This window comes from Periophthalmus magnuspinnatus, chromosome 19, assembly GCF_009829125.3.
Source record: "Periophthalmus magnuspinnatus isolate fPerMag1 chromosome 19, fPerMag1.2.pri, whole genome shotgun sequence".
NCBI classification, from domain to species: domain Eukaryota; kingdom Metazoa; phylum Chordata; class Actinopteri; order Gobiiformes; family Gobiidae; genus Periophthalmus; species Periophthalmus magnuspinnatus.
Window position 1 is genome coordinate 11,984,985 of NC_047144.1, and position 17,870 is coordinate 12,002,854.

Consider the following 17,870-nt stretch of genomic DNA (forward strand, 5'->3'; position numbering starts at 1 on the left):
AAAACGGGTGAGAATTTGAGCACACGTAGTACAAGGTTTGTGCTATTTCATTACATGGAATAACATCAATTTACAGGTTTTATTGTATATTTAAGAGTGACATAATGTGATAATGATTTGACATGTTCACCTCAGACTTTTTTTTTTTTATCCAGGCTTAGAACTGGCCCCTAACATTAGATTTCATATTTTCTTGCTCAATTGTTTACACTCTACCAACTGAGCCACTGTGGCACCACTGAGCTCTTCGCATACCTTAACCTAAACCTTCCAGTAACTACAATTAAAAGAACTGAGCTGTTATTAAAGTAGTGACTCATGTCGTAACATTGTTTTGACTGTACGAAAAAAAAAAAGAAAAAAACCTCCATAAAGATAATCCATACTTGTTACAACTGCTACTATTGTGTTTAGAGTAAAGTGGCATTTAGCAAAACAAGAAAACAATTGTATCGTTTTGCAGTTTGGTTTCCATTCTGGGGCTGCAGACACACCAAACAGGCCGGTCTGGATCAGCGAGTGAGCCAATATGTCACGTCAAAATAGGGACGCGAGCCAAAAGACGTTGGGGACCGTAACCATGGAGAAGGTTGTCTGGGTTGGATCAGTTTTAAGCGTGAACATTAAACAAGAGGCAGATGGAACATGCCAAAGGAAATGGAGAGGTGAAAAATGGACTATACGCAATTGGACAAGATATTTATAAATATATATATATATGAGAATCTAGTTTTAGTCAGTGGTGGATGAAGTAAAAGTACAGATACAGAGGCAAAAAATACTCAAGTAAAAGTAAAAATATCACATGAAAAATCTACAAAGTTTAAAAATGTACTTTAAGAGTAAAAAGCATGTGTTAATTTGTTAAAGTATAAATGTAGTGATATTCATTTTCAAAAGATACATGCAGATGCAATTAACTTTTTAATGAATTTTTAATGAAGTTTATTTTTGTTTGCTCAAAGTCAAAGCTTGGACTCGAAAACTTAAGTCAGGATGTTTCCACGAACATGGTAAATATAACCCCTAAAATCATATGAAAAGTACTTTTTACTTTTCTGATACTGCTCTCAAATGTAGTGAAGTAAAAGTAAAAAGTATCCACTGTAAAATGTACTAAAGATACCTAAAAATTCTACTTAAGTGCAATACTTTACTACTTGTACTTCGTTACCTTCCACCTGTGCTGTCACTTCAGCCCCAGTTTCAGTTTTAGTTTGGCGCTTGGATATTTTTTATGCAATGGTGGTGGGTGTGTTTGTTTTACATTGTGGCGACTAAAATCTCCACACACACTCACACTTTATTATTAGATCAACAACATAGTTTTAATTTGACATATGTGTTAAAATAGGTCAAATGTTAGTCAAGTAGCAATTATGGTTAAGGTCTCTAAGAAATTAAAGTAATGAAATGTAATTCCCCAAGAAGCATAGAAACCCAACAATTGTGTGCGTGCATGTGTGAACGCATCCATTATGTCAGGTGTAATGACATAATGGCGCAGTTTGAAAATAAATACAAGACGGACCATTTTACTACAATTAGTGCTAACTCATCTATATTAAAGGGACGATATTACACTGTTTTCTGATCTATGTTATAATGTTGTTTCCTCATCACAAACAGACCTGGAGTTGTGTTTTGTTTCACTCACATGTTTAACACACAAACCCGGCATGTTTAGGCAGAGTTCTGCTCTCAAAACACTCTATTCCACCTTGTGATGTCATCATGTGTTAATACAGGAAGTGCTTCATAGTGTTTTCAAACTCCACACAACTTCACTAGTATCATTTGGATGATTTCAGCCCTGAACTTGTGAATTTCCACTGAACTAAAGGTAAAAAGTAGCTGCTAACTTGAAAACTACCACTTGATGACACAAGGTGGAACAGAGCGTTTTGCGCTTTGGAGATGTAGACAGACTCATAATAAAAGGTTATTTAAACGTGTGTGAATGAAACAAAACACAAGTCCAGGTATGTTTTTGATGAGATAACAGCATTAGAACATGGCTTAAAACTCACATAAGTCATTTTTGCGTAATATGGGACCTTTAAGTAGCATAAAAAGTCTACCAAAAGTTTTAAATCATTACATAAATTAAGCCAATAAATTAAGTCATAGCAACTGTTTATTTATTTATTTATTTATTGGATTTTTGTATATAACTGTGAGATACAAAGGTCAACGGGAGCAGCATTTACCCACACTAATCTTCCCCTTGTAGTCTGATTAAAATGACATGTCATGACATCACATGTGCTGTTATGAGTCCAGTCTCCTCAAAACAAGTTATAAAAAAACAAGTGCTCGTCTCGTACACATTCATTCATGCTCTAGTGACAGATGCCCAACCCAGGTGCTGTGCAGACATGCCACCACTGCACGCCTCTTTTTTATAGAAACCCTAATCCTTATACAATTGTAGCCTAAAGCTCTGGACTTCGACTCAAACAAACAGATTAGAAAAGCCAAAATCGTTTGACTGCCAAGTGCCAACTCCCCATGCGGCGGGTCAAAGGGTCACGGTGCACCCACTGAGCTCATGGTATATGTCAATCTCACTGTGTTAAATAGTCGCAACATGGACCCAGTGGAGGAGCCAAGATACAAGTTTGTTTTTAAGGGTTTTTAAGTGTTTCCATTCTACAAGATCACACTTACGTCATGGTAAATTGGTGGGGAAAAACTAATGCCGCTCATTAAATATTATGACCCTAATCTGGGTTATGTAATGAGCAACACAAACAAAATGGCAACAGAAATTAGAAGAGAAAGTCAATTTTAACTGGTTTTGTATCATGGAAATCAATGGTTGAGGTTTGGAATCAAGTTGTTTTAGTCGATTTATTTTTACAACAACTCATTTATTTGAAGTCATGTTGGTGCCTTTTTGTATTTTTGAAAATTTACTCCAGACATCTTTCTTGGCAGAATTTTATGCGTGACTCAGATTAAAGGTTTAAATGTAAGTATTCAAGTCGGCTTTATGGGTACACCTCGTAACTTTGCGGGAATGTTCCACAGCATGGCATTAAACGTATCTATATCTTCATAGAGACAAACAGGTGACACAACCGGGCCAAGATTGTAGGTCAGATCTGTGAAGAGGCGACCCCGTTCACAGTAACAATGCGTGTTTTTCAAGTTTTTTCTTTACAGTGAAGTCAATCAAAAGATGTGCGCTGTACCAGAAAAGTTACACAGTTCAACTTTAAGTGCTACAAGTTACTACCATAGATTGTATAAAGAAGTGGACTAAGTGAGTGTGACGTCAGCCATAGCGTTCAGCTCTAGTCAAAAGTTTGTTGAAGCTAGCAGTTACGGGGACGAATTTGCAGCCGATTTCCAACCTGGAGTATCATAGCAACCAAAGAGCCAATCCTGAGCCCCGTCCTGTCTGCAGCGCTGTGTTTTAACAGGGAGCGGTCGCCTAGCTACGCTGTTAATCAAACCTGTTGCTAACGTTACCTGGTGCGACCTCGAGGAAAGACGGCGCCTGATTTGTCTGTTATTAATGTTCCCGTCTTGACAAACACCAGGATCATGTAGAGCGAGTTTATACGAACATTTTAAGACCAAATTGATGAGACTGACAGCAGCGGTTGCAAAGAGGTGCGACAGTTTTTCAATGTAAACTGAATTGGAGCCAGAATCAATGAAGCCTGAAGCGCGCTCATGCTCACTTCCTATTTAGAACGCGGCGGCGGTGGCTAGCAGGTTCACTATGTCCATTTATATATACAGTCTATGATTACTACACAGCTGAGCTCACCTCAAATCTGGGTTTATATTGAGGTAAGAGTAAACTATTTTTACTTGTTCAAACAAAATGAACTTCACCTCTCCTTCCTCTCTCAGCAACTTGAAAATAGCCGCTTTTGCAGTATTTTCTGTAACCCCAGCCACTCTTTCCACCACAATAATGAATTTCTGACCCAGCCATCGACCCCAACGGCCTCTCCTCCGCCTCTCTCCTCCAGTCCGCTCTTCAGACCCCGACGCTCAAACAAAAAAAACAACAACAAAAAAATATATAAATAAATAAAATAAAATGAAATCATAACGAGTCCACTTTCTCTGCATGGCCACGGTCCTGCTTCCTGCACAGAGGAAACCGGATAACGCAGCATGTTCAGATAAACCCCATTGATTCCTTATGTAATATCTGCACATCCTGTCACTTACTATACGCTAATAATGTTAAGGCTTTTTAACTTTGTGCCTTTGGGCCAGAGGGGGGAAGTCAAGCGGTTGCGTAAGAGCGACGCAGAGCAGAGGCCAATACAAAAGATCTGGAGATGTGCCGATTAATCTGTTTCTTTCAACAAAACAGAGCATGTCAGACGATAGGAGAAATACATGATTTGGATTGTCTTTCTAAAACTAAAAAGTAAGTTTACTTTCTGTGTTTTGGGAGGGAAAAGTACTTTTACTATTACCGAGACTATTTCATATATTTTAATTATATGTTCTTCAAAATAGTAGTTGCCTTACAAGACTTTCACAAAATTTCTGATTTGAGAGAACAAACAAAAAACTGGTAGAGAACTGGCCTTATACAAAGAAACAAGCAAATGCATAAATGCCATTAGACTCTCCATCTTAAAGCTACACTGTGTAACTTTTTCCCTACAGTATGGTATTCAATTTGTTTATACAGGCAAAACAGTAACATCTCCATGGAAACAAGATGACAGACCCTGCATTATAAAGAGTTATTAGTGCTCCTTCATAAAGTAGTAGCATTAGTAGTAGAAGTAGTAGTAGTAGTAGTACTTCAGTTCAGTTCAGTTCATTTTTGTACAGCCCAAAATCCCAACCGCAGTAGACTCACAGGATTTAACAAAATTGTTGATTTAACCAACAGAAAGTTTGAAAATCCAATAATAAAAGAGCCCGGTCAATAACAGACAACTTATGTAGTTATGTAGTAAGTTACAGTTGTACTATATAAAGAATTCTCCAATATTCCAAAATGTTGCAGTATTAGTGTAGTGAGAGAATGTAAATTTTGAGCACTTTCACTTCCCTTATCCTGCAGCAGCAAACTGTCATACTTTTACTCAAGTACTCATTACGTGTACTTTTCTCACTTCTTTTTCCTGGAACCTCTCGAAGGGCCTTTTGGACACAAGTCGGCACACGACGCCAGCGAGCGCGCTTCACTTCCAGGCACCTCGGATGACTTTTTCTTTTTTTTTTACTCTCAGCGGGAGACGAGGGGGCGGAGTCTGAACCAGCCAGAAGTCATATAAACCAACAGACAAGACATGACTAGCTCTGAGCGGGTGCCATTCACTCCTTTACCCTTCCGTTCTGCTTATAGATGCAAAGAAAGAGCAAAAAACACATCCCCCCATCGTAGCGTTTTACTATCTGAATCCCTCACAGGCGCACACAGTCATCAAGAGGCCTTTCATTAATGCAACAGGAAAGGATAGGGTCTTAGCAAGCCCCTACTTATACGTACATTCACTTTGATACAGTTTACACGTCAATCTTTTGGTCATGTTTGACTTGTTGGCTAAACCGTAAACACAAAATTATAACATGCGAAATATATAATCTGAAAGGTGAACTACTGCGTGTAACTTTCCGCTACCTGCTTGTCTCCATGGCGATGTTATTGCTTTGCTTCGAAATATTCTAAAATGGCACTGAGCTTATCTCTATATTTCCATGGAGATACGCAGGTGCCAGCAAAGCCAAGCTGCGGGTCAGATCTGCGGAGAGGCAACCCACTCACGTCACATCTCGAGGGATTTTTGCAGCAATAAACGCCTCTAATTTAGTTCAAATCGGATACGTTTAACGCCATATTGCTCATTTAAAGTAGTTCAAATACGCTCTCCGAATGTTTAAGAATAATAAAATAAAATAACATGTCGATTGCATTTACAATAGTCTATTTCACTACTAATTTCTAGATTCGTGGACACCAGTTTCGTCAACATTCTAGTATAACTTCACATTTCAAAACTTCATTCTCTTCTTTCTAAATCCACTGCACTCCACTGCATTTGGATAATGGTTTTAATAAATCAATAAACCCAAAACAACTGAATAACAACTACAAAACATCTCTACCCTCTTCCCGGCATCAAAAGTATTTTAACAGGAGTAAGTGTCTCTGAGGGTGGCCCCGTGCCAAAATGTGTTAATTCAAATGTGCCACTGCTGCTGCTTCTTCCATTGTTTTGTTTTATGGGCTGGAGTCTTTGTAGCTGGTGTGAAGTCAGTTGGCTGGTTTTCTTCTTGCTGCATTAGAAAAGGGGTGAGAATTCTGACAGGGATACAGCAGAGCAGCTATAAACCAAGCCCTGTAAATTGTATCAGCGACGGATCATGTTTACTGCTGTCATATAGTACTGTAACGCATGAGGCAAACTGGAAAATCTTACGTTTTTTTAAGCCAAAAAAAATAGTTCAACTGGTTTTATAATAGTATTTAGATAAATACATGGAATGGGTTGTGTTAGGGAGGGCATCTAGCATAAAAAGATCAAAATATTAGCCATGACAGAATGAATAATACACAAGAACACATAGAACACAGTGATTATGAGTTGTACTTTTCACAAACACAGTGTAAGATTGGAGACAGAATCTGAACTGTTACCGGGGCCAACCAGCTTTGCTATGTTCCAGATCAAGATAAACGTAATGGGTTGTGTTAGGGAGGGCATCTGGCATAAAAACTCAAACTGTTAACCATGACTACTGCACAGTAAACAACACAACAACACAGACGACTATCTCGGTGCTGAGTAAAATGGAACAATGGTTTTGGTTTGAGTGTTGTCACTAGATTATAGTTTCAAAATGTACTTTTCACAGCCACAGCACAAGATTGGAGACAGAACCTAAACAGTTTCCAGGGCCAATCAGGACTAAACCGGCTACGCCAAGACATGGGGATTGTCAAAATGCAATCTTACGAAAATACCAAATCAAAATGGCAAAAAAGAGTAAACAAACTGTAATTTTCAACTATAATGCACAAATATTCCCTAGAAACGTCCGGTTAGCTACATTTCTTGGTTAAAATGTATCGCAAGTTTAGATTTTATACAAAAAATGTACTTGATTTCTGCTAAAATAACATGTTTTTAACCTGAAATCCAGCAATGCTCAACCAGGAGTTCAAAAGTCAACCAAAACCAACCACTCCTACTTATACAACAGTGCAACGTAAGCAAATATTACATTCAAACAATTACATTTCTACCAGTTTATTACATTTTCATCACAACGGCTTTACCATATAACGCAAAACCACGAAATTTCACAATCTTCAGAAAATCTTACCCCTCATAGCACAACTCCCTAATACCATTTCACCTCTCCTGCCTTCACTTCACACAGGGTTGATAATGACATTGGACACGTGCTGTTTTCTACCCCGCGTCCTACAGTGTAATTACTCCATTAGGTTTCACGTCATCACTGCTCTTATTAAGTCTATAGCTGACAATTGCCTGCGACTCGGCCCCTCTTCCACTGCAGTGCTCCTTTTGAGTGACACGGGCCGGATTGCATGTTTGTTTGGCTTGGCTCTGGACTGGCACGCACCGCAACATGGCCAAAATAGGGCACGCACAAGAGAATAATGAGTCTCTGTGTATGTGTGTGTGTGTGTGTGGACTGCTTTGGGTTATAAAAGTGATTGTAAATTATGAACCTACATAGAGGTACATAGAGGTATTTGACACTTGCAAATACCATAGTCTACGCTTCATTTTTGGGGGGTAATTGCAATGGAAATACACAAGTCTCTGGATTGGGGTTGCGTCAGGGAGGGCATCTGGCATTTAAAATGAAAAAAATCTAAATATTAACCATGATGACTACACAGAAGACTATTGTGTAAAGGCTGAAGCAGGACCACAGTTTGAGAAGCGTTGTCAAGTCCGATGAAACAATGAGTGATTACGAATTCTACTTTTTTTTTTTTTTTTTTTTACAATAACAGCACAATTTTTGGGACAGAACTTGAACTGATCTGAACTGAACTGTTTCCCAGGGCCAATCAGGACTAAACCAGCAAAATCGAAACTTACAAAAAAACTACATAAAAATGGTAAAAACGCATAAACAGATTTCAGATTTGCAGACACAGATACATTGTCACAGATGATATTTCTATAAGACAATATTGCAAACCCAATTTTGCATTTCTTTTAAAATCTTGCTACTTCCACGCCAAACCCACTCTATTTCACTTCTGCTATTTATACTTAGATTGCAGATGTATGCATAAGGCAATATTGAAAAAATGGCAACCCAAATGGACCCAAAACATGTTGTTAATCCTAATCTGCAACACTTTACACCACAACAGGGCACAACCAAATTGATTCTCATGGTGTAGATGTGTACCACAGCATTTTTTTTTCTATTTCAGCTTATTCGTGTAAAGCACTTTAGGATTTTTGTCTGTGAAAAGTGGTATACAAATAAAATTACCTACTTGCTATGGTAAAATTGCAGTGATCAGATCTGGACTCAATCTTGTAATTTGGGGTCAAATACTTTCCCATTGTCAAACCATCACATCAGATATTCAACCACTGGTCCTTTTACATTTTCCCCATGTCAAATTGTCATCTGATACCTCAACAAAACCTGTAAATGCTCTGAATGGCTTGCTCCATAAGCATAATTTGAAAGCAGGTCACTGTTATATCTTAAAAAAAAAAAGTCTAACCTTCTGTGAGCCACGTCTCCTGGAGTTGGCTTAAATCCTGGAAGAGGTCTGTTTGGAAATGAGAAAAAAACGGGTCAAATGAGCTGATGTTCATGTAATATTTAAACTTTAACAGGTCAAAATCTGCATGCGTGCGGTTGTGTGTTACATAGCGCATAGCGTTAACATGTCAGTTAATGAGGCCACGGGGCTGACTTTTGCCTGTACCTTCGGATTCCTGAGGGGGTAATTCTGTGTCCATGTATTTCCTTTTCGCTGCCATCAACAGTCTATTTAGGGGTCCATTTCCTTGCGACTTCTGCAAAACGCATACATGTTAGAGAGAGAGAAAAAGTGAGTCTCTTAAGGCATCGCGTGCGTCAGGAGAAGTCAAAACAACAGCGCTGAATACACGTTTTTTTGAAAGTTGAACAATCACGTTATGGTGCGAGATGTTTCTTGAAATCTACGCGTTGTGCATTGCAAACAAGCTGCTCGGAAATCAACATATTTGTGGAGGCAATCTTAGAAAAACAATGTGCGTTTGTGCGCGATAAAGTGACCATTTGGCACACTCCGGACTCCGTTAGCTTTGTGCGAAACTTCACGATAAATGCAACTGTTATAGCGCTACGTTTACATTGCACAGTTCAACATTTCACTTTAAAATCAGATAAAATGCTTATATTTTTTCGTGCACACGCGTCTAAACTACGCAGAGAAAACCAAAGCGTATGACATAGCGCATAGAAAAAGCATTGAATTCATATACGCACATTTGCTAAAGTGTAAGGCACTTGTTGGTCCAAATATCCATCCATCTTATAATCCATCCCGTTAGCCGTTCGTGGTCATTTAGGCTGCTGTTGGGAGTTGAAGACCAGTCCACGCAAAGTCCGCCTTGCACCGCGCGCACACACCAACGCCACTGTGAGGAGACGCAGCGCCGCTCGTGAATGGGCTGCGTGGAAGCTGCATACATAATGAGCCCCATTCACAAAAAATGCCGAGAAGGGAAGTGATGGCGAGTGATTACCCAGCGGGCTGCAGGCGCTCCACGCAAGCCCCCTTTCGTATTTTCTGTCCTTTCTCATGGATAGAGACTTGTTTTGGAGTTGTAAGTTACTTAGTTGCGCGCAAGGTTAGAGGTCTATTGCGGGGGAATGTTAGAGAGTTAGGGGTAGTCATTAGGGCGCAGATAGGATAGCAAAGTAGGGCTGTGGTTCACCTCACAAACTAACTAAAATATGCTGGCTAAATGCAGCACTTAACCATTTTACGCACACATTGGCGAGCCTTATCCAAACGCCATTTTACGCATTGCCACGTCTGCCCACTTTGTAAGCATGAAGGAAATTGCTTACTGTACAGAACTTGACCAAAACCAGATGTTGTGAACGCACCTTAACCAATATGTTGCGCTCTTGGTTTATGTTTTGACTGGAGTGTTTGAGAGTTGAGAGTTTTGGGAATACTTTTCAACCACTGCCATGTTAGTTTAATGCAGAATGTTGCTTTGGGATGTTATTCCAACTCGTTCTTCTCAATCTTTCCCCAGTGAAGCCCCGTGATTGGATGATTTCCTCTTTCAAGGGCTCGAATTTCGTTGCCTTTGTCCCCGTGAATACACAGACTTATGAATGAAGTCTGGCTCTCACTCTCTGCGCCAATCAGAAGCGCCAAATCCTGAGTCTTAGCAACCATGGGCGGAGGTTACAGTCGCAGTAACCAATCCCCTTGCGCCTGTTTTATACTGGATTTTCTAGTTGTTTTTCATTCACAAAAAGGGAGAGAGGGAAAGTTGGGGAGAGAGGAAAAAAAAACTTCCATTCATAAAAACTTGCCCTGGCACGAACGTCCTGTCATGTTTTTCTTTTCCTGCCCAGACGCACTCAAAGTTTGTTTACGTGGTTGCATGGTCCAAACTGGCCACGTTTACAAGGCAACACGAAGTTTTAAAAGAAAGGCAAACTTTTTTTTTCTATCCAAGCGTAATCTGACGTATGTAGGTTCAGTTGAGCTTGTGGTTCTATCTATTTTGCGCACAAAGACCTAACTTTCTGTAAAACAAAAGCTAGTTATATTACACTTCCCTGTAATGTCGATTCTCTCTATGTTTAATGACACAGGAAATAAAGTTGATCTGGAGTAATCAGATTGTAAAGGAGACATTTTAGGCGCTACACTGTCTGATATTGTCTACACATGGCTTTCTTCCTCTCTTTAGATCCATTTTGATTTCCATAACAGGTGATGGTCTACATGTGTTTCCTGCTTTAATGACATTTAGATGCAAGTTTAGATGAAGGCAGAGGTCTAATGCTGCAGCTCAGGACAAGCTCAAGCATGGGTCAAATGTGGATACAAGTACAGTGCTGTCAACTAAACCGGTCTGCAGTTCTATAACCAGTTTGTTTAGGCTACTCTTGAAAGTGAGCTAGGCTATATTCAACTTGAAGGTCCTATATCACGCAAAATTGACTCTTGTGAGCTGTAAGCCACGCTAGAATATTGTTACCTCATCAAAACATACCCGGAGTTGTGTTTTGTTTCATTCACACATGTTTGGTTAATCCTGGGTTATTAGGCTGTCTGCATTCCCTAAGTTGAAGACGCTCTGTTCCACTTTGTGATGTCATGAAGTGGTAGTTTTCAAGTTAACAGCTATGTTTTACCTTTAGTTCAGTAGAGATTCGCAATTCCAGGGCTGAAATTATCAAGTGAAGGTGTATAGAGATTAAAAAGTGGAGCACTTCCTGTATTATCACATGACTCCAGGTCTGTTTGTGAGGAGGAAACATTATAACATAGATCAGAAAACAGCGCAATGTGGGCATTTTTAAACTAAATAAAAATGTTTAGCTTGATCAAAACTATTCTGACCCTTTAGTGTAATAAATGTATTTCCCAGAAGTGACCAGCAGCTTATTAGGTTGTCCATGAAGGCTCTTTTACTTCTTTTTTCTTACATTGTTTTTGCTCGTGTATCTCTATGGACATTTTTAACATCTGGCCGCAAACGTTAAGTATTTATCATTTCATCCCAAGCTCTATAGTCAGTATCTGTGATGAAGGTAATATACATAGTAGACTATTGATTTAGTAGGTTATAAAGAACATTTCAAAGTATATTTCCACTCTTATTCCAAGCATGATTGTCGGTAGCAAGACAGGTTGTCATTGGAGATAGGTTTGGTAGCCTTCACTGCGTACTGTATAGCATAGATAGAATGTCACCTATGAAGTCAATGCTCAGAGAACTTGTTTTTGAAAGAATGTATTCCGAGAAGTGCTAAGTGGCAGGTTGACGATGTGACAAATTGGCTAACTGCATTTGCTTTTGTCTAAGAAGCTTATAAAATTAAGCTAGAGACACTTAGAAGCCAAAGCTTTACAGTTCAACGCAGAATGACATTTTAAAAAGGTTAGATATCTTGGTAAACACTACGTAAATGTTCATAGTATTAGTTTTGTCATTCCATGTGACTTTCCTAAGAATCTGACTCCATCGTTCGGTTCGGCTTGGCTTGGAATTTTTGTTTTATTACTCATCTTTCTATCCGAATCTCTAAACTACTGTGGGGGCACCAGCTACATAAAAAATAATACATTCGTGATTTTTATTTATTACATGTTCACAGACTCTGCCCTTAAAGTGATGTCAGTGAGATTATTTATTTTTTATATATATATTTTTTTTTACCAGCAGATGTGAAACCTGTTTCCCCCCTCCCCTCCCTTGGCCTTCAGATCAGACAGCAGTAACGCAGACATCATCTAGTGGTGAAGTGTGAGAATACAACAGGGGCGTGTCAACCAGTCGAATTACAGATGTTGACTAAGTCCTTATTTAGTCTCGCTTAACAGTCGCCATCTTCATTATCAGGCCCGAGAAGGAGAAAAATACAAAAACTGCCTTGTAATTCCCTCCTGTAATGTTTTATAGTTCATTGGATTTTCATAGCGTCTACACCCTCCTGTCTCTTACACTTTGACCACTCTGTCTCCATAACTAGCACAGTAGAGGCTATAATAACATTTGAGGCATCCATCAGGCCAGCGCAGTGTGATCAATAAGCACTTTGAGTTCGCTCCACAGCTGCTCGGGACCTAAAATGTCTCCCCTCAGTCTGTGTCAGTACTTATCACTCTGCTGACCAAGCTCACATCTACTATATACTATTACAATACATCCAGCCGTACCATTGGGCCATGGCATGTGGCTATACTAGAATGAAATATAAAGAGTTTATGAAGAATTATAGTTGTGGAAGTGGGTGTTTTATTCATATTTTTTAATCTCTTTGAATGGTAAACGGTCATATTTTTATATAGCGCTTTTCCACCTTCAAGACATTCGAAGGAACCACTCACACACACACACACACACCCACACACACACCCACACACTGGGGGCCGAGGTGGGTTAACAACAACAGCAACAGCATTCGTCTGTGGGAGCTGGAATAACACCGCCAACCTACGGGTCAGCGGACAAACACTCTACCAACCAGTAAAAGTACTGTTGACTTTGGCTGCAAATAGGTAGAGCTTGTAGTAATTGTATAGAGAAGTACTATTGCAGCAGGTTTTTGTTTTTAGACTGTATTAAGTTTAATTTACACTTTATAGTCCCAGTTTTCATTTATCGCTGGGGCAATCTGTCAGGAGCGATCGTTGCCACAAATAGACTGTATATAAATGGACGTAGCTAACCTGCTAGCTGCCCCGTTCCAAATAGGAGGTGATCATGGGCTGCGCTTCCGGCTTCATCGACTCTGGCTCCAATTCACTTTCTATTGAATAACTGTCACCCCTCTCTCCATAACTGCTGCTGTCAGACTCATCATTTTTCTCTTAAAATGTTCCTATTAACCCACTCTAGATGATCCTGGTGGGCGTTTTTTTTGGCTATTTTGTCTGTAAATCTAGCCACCGTTAACCGCAGATTTGATTGACAGTGTTGCTAAGCATTAACCTCAACTGTTTTGCTCCGCATTGGGTCTTTGGTTGTTATAATACTCAAATATGAACTCAGCTCCAAATTCTCCCCTATAGCTGCTAGCCTCGATGAGCTTCATTTGGCTGGAGTCGAACGCTATGGGTGACGTCACGCTCGCTTAGTCCACTTCTTTATACAGTGTATGATGCCACAGTGCTGCACCCGGGGGACCCATCTTCAGATCTTGGTCAGGACTACCTCAGCTCGATGACTGTTCCTACGTATTTTGTGCAAGCATCAGCTCTTTCCATAGTGTAGCTTGCATATTATATTTCTACTTGCAAGTCTTTGTCAGGGCTACTGGTCCTTACTGTATCTAATTCAGGGAAAGTCTATACCATATCGCTAGCATCTATACACGTTATTTATTTAGCAAAACGGTGTCAAAAATTGGTTTAAAAATCTAAAAGTATTTCACGAAGTAGACATTTCAAGTCCCTTTTCTTTCCCTGCTTTGAAGCGCGGTGGCAGTTTGCAGTTTGGTCATTGGCTCGTCTTCAGTGTGTGACAAGTATTAGGTTCACTTTGTACTGACAGGTTCACATTGTTCCCACTGCGTCAGCGGCTCTGTGTACAAGAACTGGTTTAAGAGCAGCTCAGATGAGAGGGAAGCAGCCTTTGTAACTGTGGCAGATCTGTAAGCAAATCACAACATCAAAACAACTCGGGTTTCACTGTTTGTCATGTTGCGTTTTATTAAAGGTTAAATGTTTGTGAAGTTCCACTGTCTGAGAGGCTGTAAACGCAACTGCTGTCAGAATCGCTATCGTGAGAAAAATTACAATCGGCTAACCACATTTTGTACCTCTGATACGATTCCAACCTACTTCAAGCCTGAATCGAAACAAACGAGTGAGGTGCATGAAACATATTATTAAATAAGCAATGCAATAGATAGAAATGTGATGGTGAAGGAGAAAATGGACAAGGCTGTTGGTTGTACTGTGGTAGAAATGAAATAAAAATGAGTTTTATCACACTTCCATGGTTTTGTAGAATAAATTAAAGTAGTTTGAGACTTGGAAGAGGAGGCATGAGGCAGGAGTTCTAACGTAGGAGAAGTATATTTACCATTAGTACAGGACCTGGAGACATGAACCCTTAAGACATTGCGATAGTCCTTTCCAGTCTAGTTCAGTCCAGTCTGGCTATGCTTCTATTGTAGGGAGTATTATACCTCTGATGATGTATGGTGCTTGGAAACTGCAAGTTTATTCCGATTCTCAATAACATCTCCATTTGATACTAGCCAGTGGAAGTACCCCCACCAGTTAGCTTTAAAGACCACATATAGTGTTTGTGTCGCTCTATAGCTATAATCTATCGCACCCGTGGATCATTATGTTATAATTTGCACATTTTAAATCGCAATATTAAAGAAACAAATCCACTGACTTCTGTGTTATAAAACTGCGGTGCCCAATGGGAGCAGACGTCGCCGTAAACGTGATCACAACAAAGAGTCGGCACCTCCTATAAATAGCTGCAGATCACACTAATGAGTAGCAGATTTTTTCTTAATTTCTACCAAAATGACTAGCCAATGCTGCCAAATCTTACATGTAACACTGACTAAGAAAATTAAATGGAAGAACGGAGTACTTACCAAGTCGTGGAAAAACGAGGATTGATCGGCAATATGGCGTCTTGAAAATAAGTGATTAAAGATCAATCAATCAATCAATCAACATTTATTTGTAGAGCACTTTACAACACTCAAAGTGACCAAAGTGCTTCCCAGTAAAATCAAATTAAAACAAGTTAAAAAGTTAAAGATGGCTCAAACATGCACGAATCAATCACAGGAAGCAACTATAACGCGGTTCAGAGCTCTGATAATTTTGCATGATAGGTTTGCTTTAAGCTTGCAAAGGACCAAATATGTTAACTGCTCGTGCTGGTTGATGTCAAAAGTCTGTTGTCAGTTGCTAGAAATCTTTGAACTATTTATGAACTCATTGTTTTAAGAGGAACAGTGGGACTTATATGCCCTTCCTGCACCATCTGGAAAAAAGGCTCACACTGATGCTCTGATTTACTGCTGTTTTCGATTTAACTTGAACAATTTTAATGTCTCTTTGTGATCAAAATAATATTATTACGCAAAGGCCCTTAATTGACGTCCTACCCTTTCCTGTGTGGCCAATTTGTATCTCCTGCCTCCTGTCCTGCCTCCTGTCCTTGAAATACTAAGAGCTGATAGACCTATTCGTCACAATACACAACAATACAAAGCTAAATAAGTTGACAGAATCACATATGGTTTGTCTGTCAAGCATATTTTAAACCAAAAAGCGGATTTGTGACAGTCAATTGACCTTTCATCTTTCCTGAATCACAGTAAACACCTTTATCCTCATCCTACCTCCCACATATGTTCCCTGCCAGATCTGTGCTCACATGATTTCCTGGATTTTGGTTCACACCTCTTCTTGTTGGCCTTTTTGCTCCAGGTCTTACGATTGTTACTGCCTGCTGTGGATCTAACCACACACACACACACACCCATACACACACACACAGACACACAGACACCATCAAACGATTTCCCACAATGCAACAGCCCTGAGGAATTCCTGGCAGTGATGATGTTCAATCAGGGGAAGGCCAGACGACCCCCCACATTTCACTAACGGGAGCACCAACCTCAACTGTACATGTGGCAAATGAGGTCATCCTAATTTCATCCTAACGTCTGTGATACTTAAGTATAAATTCAGTTACTTCAACGAGTACTTTTTAATTTCATTCAACTTCAAAGGTGTACTATGTAACTGTTCCGAGGGAGGATCTACCACGTGCTTGTCTCCATGAAGATGTAATTCGTTTGCCTTGAATTTCACACATTACAGCACTTAAATTTTGTATCTCCGTGGAGACAAGAAAGTGACATCACCAGGTCAAGTTACAGGTTAGATCTTTGGAGTGGCAAGCTGCATGTTTTTCAAGTTAGATGCAATAAATTACCTGTAACTGAATAAGAAATCTCCATGGAATCAAGCAGGTGGCGTACTGTCCACCAGAAAAAACATGTTTTCTAACCATAAACATATATATAATGCTTATGTCGGCTCTATATTTATAATCTATGAAACCCGTGGATCATTATGTTATAATTTGCACATTTTATAATCGCAATATTCATCTAAAACGACTCAATAAAGGAAACAAGTTCACTGATTTTCGATTTAGAAAACTACGGTGCCCAATGGGAGCTGACATCACCGTAAATGTCATCACAACAAAGAGCCGTGTAGCTGTCGGGCCCTCGTATGAATAGCTGCAGCTTGTACTAAAAAAATGACTACACTGCGGCCGAATCCTTACACGTATCACAGATTAAGAAAATAGAATTGGAGAACAAAGTAAGTACAGAGCAGTGAGCGTACACCGGTGACAGGAGAAAGCAATATGGCGTCTTGAAAGTAAGTGGCTAAAGATTGCTCAAACATGCATGAATCAGTCCATATAAAACTTCTAGAAGGGGAAACAACTAAGCTCTGAGAAGTCGCTTTTGTAGATCTGCTTTAATACAATTTGATCAACGTTGGCTCAAGGGTTAAGCAATCAACCAATAACTTCAAAGTTTATGGTTCACATCCCCTCCTTCCCTTTCTATCACTGTGTCACTGTGCAAGACCCTTCATTCACCGAGCCACAGGTAAAGCAGTCTCTCCAAATTTGACCACCATTTTGACTGTGTGACTGAAGCTGTAAAAGAATATATCAAATAGTGAAGCAACCCTGAGTTTCTTGAGTATATACGTATGACTTTTCTCCTTTCCTTGCTTCTCATTCTCAGCAGGGGCCAGACCGTTGCTTGGATGCGTCCGTGTGTACGTCCACAGTCAGGAAATGTCAACGCTGGCATGTGATGAGTACCCGCGAGCCAACCCAACGTACCCCCATAGCCACCTGCGCCGGGTACCCTCTCTCCCATCTCTCGCCATACACTAGAGCGCTTGTTTGCTCGCCAGCCCGCTCCTCGCCATCGCCCCTGCTCTGCGCGCCTGTCTGGGCCTCTGTGGACTTGTGAAAGATCAATCAGGTGAGCACAATAGCATTTATTGGGCTGTTTTTGGAGCGGCGGTCGGCCTGTCGGAGAGGCCGTGCAGCTGCATTGGCCCAGCTGAGCGCTCAGGACCAACACAAAAGACCAGTATGTGTGTCCGC

General features: G+C 40.0%; 1 protein-coding gene across 1 annotated transcript in view; it reads right to left on the minus strand.

Moving 5' to 3' along the window:
- etv4 (ETS variant transcription factor 4) overlaps positions 1-9,699 on the minus strand; it is a 49,635-nt gene extending 39,936 nt beyond the window's left edge. Inside the window, exons 1-3 of the mRNA XM_033984856.2 lie at positions 9,472-9,699; positions 8,924-9,014; positions 8,717-8,764 (exon numbers count right to left, since the gene is read on the minus strand). Of these exons, the coding sequence (XP_033840747.1) occupies positions 8,717-8,764; positions 8,924-9,014; positions 9,472-9,528 (196 nt within the window). The 5' untranslated portion in view covers positions 9,529-9,699. The remainder of the gene's footprint in view (positions 1-8,716; positions 8,765-8,923; positions 9,015-9,471) is intronic.
- Positions 9,700-17,870: the final 8,171 nt, after the last annotated feature.